Below are 14,465 nucleotides of genomic sequence, written 5' to 3'. Positions count from 1 at the left end.
TCACTGCTAACATTACAATTGCTTGCCTCCTGGTAGCATGCCGACTGGTGGGCAGCAAGTGACAGCGAAAGGGGAAGGAGGTGGTAGACGGAAGCAAAACGATGCGGTACTTGGGGAAATAATCAAATTCGACTCAGATGGTATCAACTTTGATACTTATTGGCTTGAAAAAACTCCTCAAGTCACTCGAAGCAAACATATATTCCTATATTCCATATATTAAAAAAAAGAGCAAGTTAGCCCCAAAATCTGCAGAAGCCTTTGTTTTTGCGGAATGAGAGATGCTAAACAGAGCTAGCACAGATTTAATTTGGGCTGAACTGTGATTAGTGGTGGCTGAAATGGATTCAGATGCTGCAATCTTTAAAGGCTTTTATCTCCAAGCACTGGGGTGGAAAAGGAGATGCGAGAATCTGCACAACGATCACTACCCTTCTCTTCCCCGGTGGTTGGATAACATGCGGCAGGCACACATTACCTCAAAAAGTAAGCTCACATTTATGTGCTGTGTGTGTACCAAATCACTCTTCTTTTCTTTTTTTTTTAAAGTTACACATGGGTTAATTCTCACAGGAAATGAAAAGACCAAAAATAATGAAAAAGGCAGCAGAAGCAGTGAAAATAAATCAATTCTTCTTGAACAGTTGTTTCATTCATATTATTTTTTCATTACAAGTGTTAAACCATAAAAGAGGACATTTTTTTTTAACTAAACCAGAGAAAATACACAAAGGGGAATACAATGTTGACACAGAGGATGTAAGAGGAATGGGTAGATGGGATTGTTGAACTGGAACCTGAAAAAAGCAAAGAGGATGGCACATACCAATGAGCGGCTCTTCTGTTGTCCCCCACAATCGCTTCATAAAAAAAAAAAAAAAAAAAAAAAAACTTAAATAAAAAAGGAAAGACAGAATAAGAGATGGAAGTGTTCCATCATCCATTAGAAGGGAAAAGGAAATAAATGAATGTAGGGTGCCTAGGGGGGCTACCAGTGTGAGAAACCTCAGCCAGATTTTTTTTCTCCCCTTGCTATAAAAAAGAACTTAACGGTGCGGAAATATTCTTTTTCTTCTTCACCCCCGCCCCGAAATCATCAAACAATTGAAAGAGATTTTCTTTTTTCTCCAGAATAAAATCAAGAATTTTTTTCTCAGAAATAAGTTTTTCATAGTTTTCTTAAGTTCATTTAAAAATGTTTCTCAGTCCCAGACGTGTCAATGCCCTGTTCTTTCTTTTCAATAGTCTTTGCGAAAATATAGATTAGAACAGTCTTCTTTCCATGTCTGTCCACTTACAGTCAGTAAACAAATACAGTTTGGGATCCGACAGAGCACATTGCAGGAGACGGGGCGCAGTGTGTTGTGAGATCTTTGCGAGAAACCATGTACTTATGTATAGCTTTTCAAATGTTTGTCTCTGCGTGAGCGTGTGTGTATTCAAGTGAGTGTGTGTGTATCTGTGTATGTGTGTGTGTGTGTGTGTCTTCACACTTCAGTCTGGAAGTCTCCCTCAGACGAGTCAGGCGTGTTCGCGGAGGAGGAGTCCCAGTTCTTATTGTGCAGCTCCATCCGGTCCTTCTGCTCCCCGGGCACGATGGACAGCTCCGGGGTCATGGTCTTGAAGCTGTCCCACGAGCTCTGGTCCTCCGGGGTGGACTTGTCCTGATGGAGGACAAGGAAAAGGACCATGTATGCAACAAAAAAATAGCCTGAAGGCACCGCGAAGATACAACACAGACAACAGATACACCCTGGGTCTTATTTAGATGGTTTTGCACACAATATTTATCTGTTGTAATAACAGACATCGTTGAAGCGGTGTCTGACAGGGCAAGAAACACAAGAGGTTAGATTAGCCACGTTTATTTTGGGAGAGAAAATGAAGACGAGCAGGCCAACTTCACCAACGTTACCGACCAAAGAGAGCAACTTCCCAGGGGCAGCACTAATCCCTGTGAGCTCACCTTTAAATATTTCCAGTTGGTATTACATGCATACATAGTGTGTATCATTTAAAAGCCCTCAATTAAAAAATTATAACCACATTACCTTTGGGAACCAGGGAGGCGGGGAATTTTGGGCCAACACTTTTTTGACCTACTGTATTCTGGGTAAACACACTGTGCAATGATGGATTATTATGTTGATTTGGTCTTCTGATTTTATCTCCAAATAAAGAGGATTAAATGATCCCAATAAACTGTTTGTTTGCCAAAATGACTGCAAGTGTTTCTTGCCATGTCCGACTGTGTAGCAATGTCATTCCCAAATACCAGCAATTAAGTTTGGTGGGGACAGCGTTCGCAATATGGACACAAGTGATGCCCACTGAAAGGAGACCCAAATTGTCATAAAATAGAATTTTCCTTTAAATGAAGTACTTGGAAACCATTTCTTCGGCCGGTATACAGACTTGAAGATGGATTCATTCATATATGCACGTACAGAAGCTAAATTTGAATCTTGACCTTTGAAGATATCAACACACGCACACACAGATACACACAGAGGCAAACAACTCCATTTCTTAGAAGGAATTCAACCTCACAGACACTAGAAAGCATAGACACCTGTAGTTTGAGACACATTTCCATCTTCCCATCATCAAAAACTACCCTCGTTTACAGAAACGATACCTGCCCTCCTTTATCTTCCACCTCTCCCAATCAGTGACTTTTCAGACTGATAAAAGCATGAAAGCTTCCGGGCCGGGGTCTGTGATGTCTGCATGGGGTCCGTAGATGAGCCCACCATGCATGTCAAAATACATGTTGGGGGACTAGTTAAAAACTGAATTAGATGAATCAGATAAGCGCCATTATTCAAATCAGACTCATTATCTCACAGAGATAATGATTTCACAGATACGAGCTGGGAGAGATGCCCCAGATGACTCTTGGTAGATGACCCCCCCCCCCAACATTTTTTTTTTGGGAAACCACAGCTTTTGGACAGCATGGAATGGAGCTAAATATTCACATTGAGAAGAAGAATATTCACACAGCATATCTTGCAGTTGCACATCTAACATGGGTGTTATATGTTGCTATTTGTAAATAGCCAACGTAATCCATTGAGGAGAGAACTGTCTTTCATTCTGTCTTCCACAATCCCACCTTTCCTTAATCTCTTTAACGCTCATATATTTCACTTTGAGCTATTCACCCCCTCAATCCCTGTCTCTCTCTTCAACACACACACACACACACACACGCACACACGCACACACGCACACACAAGTCATTGATCTGCAGTATCACAACACTCCCTTCCCCCCTTGCAACGTGATGATCATCGCCGGAGCGCTAGGGGGCAATATCTGCCTGATTATCATTCTCCCTGCGTCACAGCCTGACAGTTAGTAAAATGAATACAAAAGGCATAATCTGGGAGCCAATTTGCATGCTAAATGCTGGCGAAGGAACATTTTGTAATGCAGGAGTGTGGGTAATTCTGCAGTTAAGCCCAACTTTATCCCTGGGAGACTAGGCTAACGCGATTGTGCTGCTACCGCGTGTCACTCCGTTCCCTTTCGCCATCTCTGCCTTCCTCCAGTCCCTCCTCGCCCCATCTCATCCCACTCCGTCTCCCCTTCGCTCTGCCAGAAACCCCTCTACTTACACTCGACGAGTTCTTTTCACCTCCGGCAGACGAAATGCTCCATCGCTTTTCCCTCTGTGGTGATGAAATGGGAGGGAGAAGATGAGGGGGTTGACGAGAGAGAGAGAGAGAGAGAGAGAGAGAGAGAGAGAGAGAGAGAGAGGGAGAGAGGGAGAGGAAAAAAGAAATAGAGAGAAGAAGAGTGGGGATCACAGTCACTGACAACTCTGCCCTGAAACAATAGCATTGTTCCCACACCTTCAGCAGGTGAACAGGCAGTTGTTGCTTTGTGCTTACATCTTACCCGTCTCTCTCTCTCCAGCTCTCACACCCCCTCACCAGCTCTCTCATGACAACATATATGAACAGAAACATGTGATCCAGCACGCAGAGTGAGCCTGGTTTATGCACACAAATTCGAACTGTGTTGGAACAGGCAATTTTAACGTCCTATCCGAAGACTCATGGAACAAAGCGAGGGCAGAGTGACTGAAGGATTGGACACGCCATGCATGCACCACTAATAGCACCTACAACTATCATAAAAGGGATCAAAAGAAAGGACGGCATGTGAGTGTGTGAGTAATCTGATTCTAAAAGCCGTAAGCTGCGCAGTGCTCGAGGCTTTAGAGCTCATGTTTTTTCTATATAGTATTGAACGAGGATAACACATCTGGTTATTAGTGCATGGAAATGCTATCTACACTATCTGCATTATTGATTGTTTTATGCTGTACGTGTGAACACTACACATAAAATAGTTAATGCGGAGCTATGAAGTGGACATTGCTGACTATGTGTGTTCTGCCTCTGGCTTAAACACATTAACATTACTCGCCCCGCTGCAGTGTTACTTATCTATCTTTTTAATTTTTTTAAATTTTTTTAATGTTCCCGACAGTGTGGTTTGCATCTGTTTCTGTGGGCTGATGTGTTTTTTAGTCCAACATGTACAGGCAGGGCTTCTGAAGTAAGAAGGTGTTTTCCTAGTTGGCTGGCCAGGGTGTGAGCTTGTGATGAGTCCAACAGCACCAGTGCAAAAAAAAAACAGAAAAGTCCTGCAGTGTTTGGTAAAGCTGCTTTTTCGTGTGCATTTCTTTTTTTTAGGGGGGGGCAGTGAGCAGCATGGGGGTCACGTCATTAGTAATTTCTATGTCTGTCTCTGGATTGGGCACAAATCGATTGCCTTCAATGGCTCTAACAACTTGACTAATATTGGCTTTATTGACTGGTGCTTTATTTTTTTTTCCCTCAGCTGCAAGTACTCCAGTTAGTTGTTAAACTCCTGCGACGTACAATTGTGCGCGTGTTGCTTTTTTTTCTACCTGTAGATCATTCCATCTCGGAGAGTTGTGTGTGTGTGTGTGTGCGTGTGGAAGGGAGTGTCTACAGAAAATGGGTGTGGTGAAAGACAAAAAAGATTCATCCCCTTTGACACTTGGGGTGTCATGATTTACCGCCATATGTGAAGTGCTCATTAGCTGGCTTCGCCTGCATGCAGAACATGCATAGAACATTTTAATTTTTCAATTCATATCCAACATTTTGATATTTATGTGGACATATTGTCAGCGGCATCAGCGGTGTGTTGTAAGTGCAGTACTCGAGGAGATGCGTTCACTCAACTGTACTACACATGTAAGGGACTTGCAGTATTTATTTTCTTTTTTTACTCCACTAGACGTATCTGGCAGCTTAAGTGTCTAGTTACTTTACAAATTAAGATTTCACCTACTAATCACATACTCCGTTCATAAAATATAATGCATCATTAAAGATTGAACTGATCAAAACGACTGTGGAGCTTGAAATAAACTAATTTAGTTTATTTACCGACTGTTTCTTTCTCTCGTTTTTTTTCCTCTCTCGTCATTAATCTTTTCTTTCAGTTTCTCTCTTTAATTTGCTTCCCACTCTCACGCCCGACCATATGCGGCGTTTGTAAACTTTTAATCTAAACCATGTAACAAGCTTCTGAACAAAAAGCCAAAGATGTCCAGGTTGGGCCTACTGTATGAACATTATCAGCCATCTGTTACAGGCTGAATTTATGGCTGCCAGACCATTTTCTGGTCAATTTGAATCACCATAATGAGCGCCTTTTATATTTCTACCTTATCAGCATTCAAAGCGTTTAACGTGATTCAAGTAATTAACCCCTAAAAGCACTGTTTGTGCACCATCAGTGTTTACAATGCAACTAGCAATATAGGGTTTTCATTCATTGATTCTGTAACATCAATTGATTGATTTTGAACAACTCACCAACAGTGCTCCGATGAGGACACGTTGAGAGGTATCATGTGGTTACAATAAAGTACTCGCCATTATAGTTTAACTCGAACAGATCTAATGTGTCTGGAAGCACCACAGCACACACAAGCACAATGTCCACCACGGCTTCAAGGTGTAACAGTCTCAAATTTGAAATCTTTTGCTTGAACGGACAACACTTGAAGTTTCAGGCAAGCTATACGATTTTTGGAAAGAAAAATGCTGCAACCATGAAACGGCCAAGTGAAGGGGGGTTTGTAGGCATAGTACATGCTAGAAAAATCTGCTTGTGCACAAACTTCTAAAGCCATCTCAAGAAGCCCCTGCTGCAGTGCTGGTAGATGAGGCCCACTCACTATCCCCCGTATTTAGACCATGGAATGGAAATTGTGTCTGGATGTGTTTGAGCAATGTGGCAGGCTGTCTCTGGGAGATAATGGAGGGGGAGGACAGGTGGTTGTGGGTAAGTGGGTTAACTTTACCTTTGTTGACTTGGAGGCCCATGGCTCTGCTGACTGTCTGGTTACATTCAAACTGGGACATGACAACAAGCATGCAACATCAGGCCCAGTCAGCCAACAAATGACATAAAACAGGAAAAACAAAAACAAAAACATAAATCAATAAAATGTGGCAGTAAGGCAAAGCAAAAACATACACTGAGTGGGAGGCTCACATGAAACAAACTTAAATCACACAGAAAATGAAAGCGACATCAAACAACGCACCAGGAGACGGAGTGGATACCAGAACATGACCGTGGTTTGTTGACTGTGGGCTTTGAGTCATTGAACAAGAACTTGACTATTTCATGGATTTTATGTGCGTTTATCTTATTATATTGTCAAAATAATAATCCGTATAGCGTATTTAGCACCAGCATAATGAATTAGGGGTGGCACAAAATAGACTAACTGGGCAGAGTGGTCTTTAGGACCATTTATCTGTAATCTGGGAAGGAATCTGTGTCACAAATAATAAGGCCCTTCAAAAGGAGCCAAATCGGCAGAAAGTAGGGCAAATAAATTCCATTAGTGCAACACATTGCAAACAAACGAGCAATCAGACACACGGGCTCGGTTCGCTGCCGTCCCGGCCTGTGCATGGCCACTGCTCCTATAGTGAAAACAGTTCCATCTAGCAATTGGGCCTTTTTCACCTCCCTTTAATTGGCCCAAGGGCACTAAATGAGCTAAATCAGTATTGTGCCTCTTGGTGCAAAAAGCCAGTGTTAGGCTTGTTCCGCTTGGGCTAACCGTCCCCTCATTAGGGGCCACTGATAGAGCAAGTGTGCTGAAGCTACACTCCGCACAGCCCTCAGTTTTCACGGGCAATTTGTGTGGAAGGATGAAAATAGTTGATGAGTTTATACTCGGCAAGGAGAAGGGGGCAAGGAAATAATTAAAAACAAACTAATGAGAGGAATTAATTATTCAATTAATGCCTCAAACGTGCCACCGAGGGCTGAGTTTAGAGGGGGGAAATGGGAAAGCGAGGGAGACGGCAAGAGAGAAAATGTCAAGCCGTGAGGATAAATAGAGGGGAGAATGAGATATGAAGTCGAGAAAGAAGGGGAGGACTTGCTTTATTGCTGGGATGTGAAATTGAAGCCCCTTAGCTCAATGCCAGCAAATTGACTATCAATACCTACAGGGTTTGCAAATGCACGCAAATTGCCCTCATTGAATCAACAAAAATGGAGCCATTGTCATTTAAAATTATACATCTTCCTTTTACAACAAGACTTCCTCAAAGCATTACCATAGCTATAATTCCCTTTAGTGGACTAAGAACATGCTGGAATATCAATAACACCCACTAATGTGCACTGTGGATGCATAAAGAGGGCACCACAGGTATAACCTCTCTTTTATGAGGCAGACTAATGGAAGAACCCTCTTTGACCAAATCCAAGAATATGTTTCCATACATAGCCTAATATACCATGATTTCACCGTGGAATTCAAACACACGCCTCAAGCACAAATACATCTTTCATAATCAAAAATGTGCTCGCTGTCCCCGCTCTGTTCTAGCATGAGTGAAATCACAACAAAGTAGAGCACTTGTTTCCTTTGTCTTTTCCTCCATCCCACTGCGTTCTGCACAACTCCTCACTGTCTATCTGGAGAAGGAAGCCAAGCACGCTTCATTTAATCAAGAATACAGCAGACGACGGGATGGAAATATATCCCATTTGAGAGCTAAAAAATGCATCAGCCTGGCCATTACGCAGCGCAAACTCCCTCTCTGCCTCTCGCTCTCTCAAGCACACACACACACACACACACACACACACGCACACGCACACACACACAGTGAGGCATAACGTGGCATTACTGGGCACCACATGCACGTTTGTCTTATGACCTGCTGAACCCTGTGGAGAGGATGGAAAACTACAGGCTGACTCCACAGTGACGGAGGCCAAGAAGCTGTTTTAAATCTAAGCATTAGCACACACAGTATTGCTAATACATCATGTTACATAAACACTGCAAGCACTCCGCCGCTCGGTAACCCTGCTGACTCCATTTGTCTCCTGTCACCATTATGAGAGACACAATGAGAATGGACTCTATCCCCCCCGCAAGCCACGTTGCCCCTGCCTGAGCATCCACTGCACTTAATAAAAGAGAGTAGTATTTGTTTTTATCATTAGCACTTAATGTGAAGCCCACAGAGAATAACAAAAGTGCCTATATATATATATATATATATATATATATATATATATATATATATATATATAAACAATCTATGATCGATTAACATTAGCTCAGAGTGACCTGTGTACCTCTTGTGCTACATTTCACAGACGTCTGAAATTGGCAGACGTTTTCTAGCAAAAGTTTATCAGGAAGCCATTTTACATGGTAAATTCTAAAGGTCATGCATGTTTTTTTGAAAATAGAATATGTAACAGAAGACAGCGTGCACATTTATTTTCAGACAACAGGAATAGCTCAGCTATCCCCAGCAGCCTAATAAAGACAGACAAGGTTGAGGTTAATGGGGATTCTTGTGATATGGCGTCTGCCTCCCCCTCTTTTCTGGTCACGTCTTTCACCCTCATTTCCATCTATTAAGTGTGACAGGAGTCATCACTAACAGCTTCTAGCTATCAGCGAGGTAAATATAAGGGATAACCAGTTGCCGGGCAATATGGAGTTACAGCAGTGCAAGTAGGTGGTACGGAGAGACAAGAAGAGGACAGCAGAAATCAAGAGAACGAAGCATGTGGATTCTACCTGTAATGGCAAATGTGATGCTCACGACCACTTTAAGCCCACTGCATGCACTTGAACAGACAATTAGATAAGATGTGAAAGTGGAACAAAAATAAGTGTAGGGGACATTTTCTGATATCCACTCATCTCCTCAACACAAATATCCTACCTTTCCAGAGAAGTCAAATGGATCAGGTCTCTTCTGACCGCATAAGCCTTTGTGATATTTTTTACAGTCTCTCATTGGCACACACACAGAGTGCATCATGTCTCGTCCTTTGAGCTAATTTACGGATAGAGTATCATGGTTTATGAGGTGATTATGAATCGTTTTTAGACGGGTCATTGTCTTTATGAACTGATTTATCACGTGGTTATGGTGTTTGGGTCATAAGGTTTAATTCAGGCACTGAAATGGGCACAATGACTGCCTGGATTATGACACCACACCCAGTGGCGCTACAGTGATGGAAACAAAACCACAAACAGCAAAACCACAACAACAAATATTGTTTATCTTTGTTTTTCATGAAGAAGAACCCAGTCCTGTTTTAGACCACCTTACAAATCCATCTCTCTGGTTAGAGGGATTCCACATCATACATTTCAATGTGTATAGGAGGTGATGGAGGAAGGGGAATTAGCATTCATTATATGAATGCAGATGCACAGGGGATACACGCTGTGATGCACTGCACTACCACACCACTAGGGGACCACCTACTACTTGGGCTCATCAAATACATTCACTTCACTATGAGACGATGGGCAGTGTGGATGGGAGGCTACATGGTGTAAGCTCATAGTTTGACACTGTCTGTGTGACTCAAACTGCAAATACGGCTTTTCAGTTTCAGGTGTAGACTACTTGAGCAGGTAATGCTATAAGTATAAAGTATATTCTTCTAATTGACTGTTCGATTAACCCCTAACATCTCAGTTACTCTTAATTAGCGCCTGTCAAGCTTTCCATTCTACACACATGACGCTTTGACAAAGGGGGCAGATTTACCTGGTTTAACAGCATGTTTTCACTTTTTGTTCATACAGTATTTGACAAAACAATTAATCAGACAGATTAATCATTCATGAACATAATCATTAGATGCAGCCTTAGATCGGTGCAGGAAATGACAGCAGTAAATGTCACGAGTGGGGTGTGACCAGAAGCAATGAACGCATTCATTCTCCACAAAGTGCTGCTGAGATCTTGAAACAGCACTGCTGAGCACCACAAGCTGATGTCTAACAGTGTAACGGCTGTTTCCTGAACATAATCATTTATGAATGACTGGTAATTTAGATGTTTTTACTTTTAATGGCACACGAGTAAAGGCTTAAAGGATGAAGACCTACGGATGTGTTTTCAAACTTGACTACCTCAGGTAATGTTGGCTGTAATAAGGCCGAATACTGAATACTGAATTTGAGCCCAAATGCTTATATTTCAGAACCAACTTCCACACAGTGGGAAAACACTACACGCTGGGATGTATTTTTTTAATGCAACGTGTAAAGACACAAACTAAGGACGTGCTCCTTGTCCTTAAGTAATGCTCATAGACTTTATGTGGTGAGCTAGTTTGCTGCACATGCTAATGATAGCAGCTTGTGGCGGATAAACACATTGTTTAATCCATTCCTTCCATTCCTAAAAGCTTGAAAGAAAAAACTGCAAACTCTTTAAATGCCGAGTATGCTCACCACGTGAACATGTGGAGGAATCCAAAGATTGACAGGCCTATCTTGCCTAGATACGGTTGCTAAGCTCTGATTGGTTAATGGCTGATTGTTCAGAAACACAGATACAGTAGTACAGTGACAAACTATGACACGTACAGTGACATGTAGTGCATCGACTCATCGGCCTTAGAGTGGGTTAAAGGGGCTCTACAGAACACGGTTTATGCAGGGTTTAGCATGTCTTACTTTGACTTTCTTTGTAAACGAGGGACGCTCTGCGTACTAGTGATGGCTCGGTGTTGTGCCTCGGTGGTGGGGGAGGGGGGACCTGTTGTGGACCAACACCGCCCGGGATGGTTAGTAGGGGTCAAAAGATGTTTAGTCTCTGGGTTAAAATACGGTTTAGGCACTTTGAAGGAGAGAGGCCTGCAAAGGTTATGGAGGTTAATGAGGTTTTTGAGGCCTCATTGCCTGAGGATGACTCACCATTGAGACAGGTACGGGGTAGTGGAGGGTTTCCTTCTACTAGTTTTGCCTGGAACTGGCTAATCTCCATCATTAAAAGGTGAGAAGCTCAATAGTGCCAGTGCTTAAGTGACTCAGTCAATTGGCCTTATGAAGTTAAGGGTGAGTATCAACTTCCACAGTACTTTGGGTGTCCATCCGCGAGAACTTATCCCAGTAAAACGCTATTGTGTTTGCTATTAGATCACAGCACTCAATGTAATGTCTTTGAAAATCACTGTCAGTGTCAGTGTTATATGGCATATTATATCATTACTCATGCAGTAATTGTCTCCTAAACAGTTTATGTGCTTCAAACCCAGACAGTGTAACATCTCAAACATAAAGACGATAAACACACAAAGAAAAAAGTAACAAGAGGACACACACACACACACACACACACACACACACAGTGGCATGCAGCCACCCACGTACAGTATGCACTCTGATATGCAAGTGTATGGACAAGCACACACCCCCACACACACCCTTCTCATCTCCATAATTACTGTATAGTCAGCATGTCCGTGTCTGGGGGTGACTCTCAAAGTGAGATGTTGACAACAGCAGAGCTGAACTCAAGCTGGGTCCTGTCAAAGGCCTGACACTGATAGCATTATCCGTGTAATTATTCTCAGTTAAGTGAACTGCCTACTTACTTTTAACATAATGGATTTGGATGAGTATGCCATATCTATGCTGCCCTTTCATTCCATAACTTAAATGACCTCACTAAACCAGCGGAAGTATTTGTTCCAACTTGTCTTAATTAGCTTATATACGGCCAATCTATTATTTGGGCTTTCATTTATTTTACATTTGGTCATAATCTCAAAGCACACCTGCGCTCTCTCTGAGGCACATTAGGATTCTGCAGTGCAACTGTTAAGAACCACACACTTCTAATACTTGGCTTATGCCTTTCCAAGCAGCCTGTCATTTTTCTTCTCTTCCATAAAATATTTGCCCGGCATTAATGAATGGGGAGTCAGCCAACGCTTAGAAAAAGTCTCGATCAAGATGTGGAGCAAATGAGGAGCGAAGGAAGAGGCAGCCAGTCTGGCATCGGGAAAGGGCAGCGTGTGTGTGTGTGTGTGTGTGTGTGCGCGTGTGAGCGTGTGTGTGTGGAGTACGTGTGTGTCTACATGGCATGGGGAATATGAGAGATGTCAGGCTGGCCTCTGTTCCTTCACTGGCGGTGTAAATTAGATGTGAACCAGCATGGTGCCAATGCCAGGGGAAAGTTACACCTATCAAGGTTGCCTCTCCGCAGATGAGGTGCGAGTATGTGCGCGTGTGCTTAAATCTTAATGAAACTTGCTCTCTGAAGGTCAGTGCCGAGCGAGCAGGGACTCTTTCGTCTCCCGCTAATGGTGTATTAATGATTCAAAGATGCTTTTGTGTCTCATGCGCACAGTTGCCCACCCAAGCACCCCACTGACGCACACACACGCACATAACCACCCACACAGACACATGAGGAAAAACACCATCGCATACAGTACATAGACAAAGAATACAATTAAACACACAGTGTGACACAGGCATAGACAAAGCACGTGTGTGTATAGGCACAAATGTGTTTTCAGGAATGCATTATGGTGATGTGACTTTGTAAGAGTGAGAAATAGTTCCACAGGTCTCTCAAATTGCAGAACTAGGAGTTCATTAACCAGCTAAGATCGATTATCCCTCGGCTAACAGCTTAAGTGATCAACTCCTTTGACAGGTATTTAATAAGGCACCAACCACAAGTGAGAAAGAATTAGTTTCAGGCCAATTACAGCCGGTATAAAAAGATATTTACCGTGAGAGAGCTGGAGTAAAGTTATATTGATGAGGTAGTTATTGTTCAATTCTCCACAGACGTGTACCGCAGTGAATCAATCAAATTGAATGAGCATACATAGACTCTTCACATTAACTTTAAGTTCCCTTGTTGGGGAAAATAATTTATTTCTAAGGCAGTAATTCGGATTAAAGAAAGGACACCATAATGGACCAATTTTTTAGGACTATAATCAGCATCTGAAAGCTGCATATACAATGAAATGCACTATCGTGCTCATAATATTTAGCCAGTGCTGACCGCTGTCTGTGAAGCATCCCACTGCAATTCGGATCCATGCAGAAGTCAATTCTTTAGGGTCTTAGGGTTGTGACAGTGCGAAAGGGGGTGGGGGTGTATGCGTACAGCGGGTTCCCGTCCCGCGTTAGGGCAATGGTCTTACCTTGAACGTGGACATGGCCGGGTCCCTGCTATACCTGTCTATGGTGTGGAACTTGGACGAGTGGTTGAGCTCATGGTACAGCTCAGAATGTCTTTTGCGAGTGTGCATCACTTTCTGGAAGGGAAGAAAGGAAGGGACAGCAAAAAAATGAACCAAATAGAAACCCCCCAAAAAAAAAGAAAAGAAGGAAGGGCCAATATAGGGCCAGGCAGGGTAAAAGGCAGTAAAAGGCTGAGGGACTGCGGTAACACCGGCCGTGAGAGAGAGGGACGCCGACGGGTCGATCGATTGCTAGCCCACGCTCATACGTCATCCACTTCCTCAGTCTTTAAGAATATGGCAACTGGGAATGCTGCAGAGGAGTCGTGAATAACTGACAGGAGTGTCATTGTTCAAGACTGATGTCTGCTAGCTGGCGATGTTAACTAAGGACTAACTCATTAAATGTCCAACAGAAGGGCTGGAAGTGAACTTTTGCACTCGTGATATCTGATCAAAAAACTGCGTTCTGAATATGTCTGTTTATAATACAGCTAAATACAGATGTTTAATGCTCTGACAGCAAACTGCATGTGTCAGTGCCACTGCTGTTGCCTCTCTGTGCTAATGGGCAGTGCTGGAGCTGCTCAGCAGTAGCTAATCGTCAAAGCAGCTTGCGAGGTGGAAAGTGACACGGGGGCAAGATGCCAGCCCTCACACTTACCAGCCAGGACGGGCACTTCGTACTGGCTCAAATTACTTCAGAGTGGGCACTCTTACCTCTGCTCAGCTAAGGAGGTACTACTAGTTACTTGTCTTTAGTTTTCCTCATGTGGTTTAATGTTTTCATTAAAGTCCAATGCAACCTTGTGTAAACTACGAACTCCTGTTAGTGACTTTCAAAATGAAGCACTTCAAGGTTTTTTACAAGTATAAGTCTGTTTATTTGTTTACTATTA

The 14,465-nt window shown here is 42.8% G+C and overlaps 1 protein-coding gene across 1 annotated transcript in view; it reads right to left on the bottom strand.

Annotated features, from left to right (window-relative positions):
- Window positions 1-1,487: 1,487 nt before the first annotated feature.
- Window positions 1,488-14,465, bottom strand: part of adgrb2 (adhesion G protein-coupled receptor B2) — a 126,155-nt gene continuing 113,177 nt past the window's right edge. Inside the window, exons 33-35 of the mRNA XM_034545263.1 lie at window positions 13,528-13,641; window positions 3,624-3,677; window positions 1,488-1,664 (exon numbers count right to left, since the gene is read on the bottom strand). Coding sequence (XP_034401154.1) covers window positions 1,488-1,664; window positions 3,624-3,677; window positions 13,528-13,641 — 345 coding nt within the window. The remainder of the gene's footprint in view (window positions 1,665-3,623; window positions 3,678-13,527; window positions 13,642-14,465) is intronic.

This window comes from Cyclopterus lumpus, chromosome 11 (assembly GCF_009769545.1).
Source record: "Cyclopterus lumpus isolate fCycLum1 chromosome 11, fCycLum1.pri, whole genome shotgun sequence".
Taxonomy (NCBI): Eukaryota; Metazoa; Chordata; class Actinopteri; order Perciformes; family Cyclopteridae; genus Cyclopterus; species Cyclopterus lumpus.
This window is presented reverse-complemented; position numbering and strand designations above follow the sequence as displayed.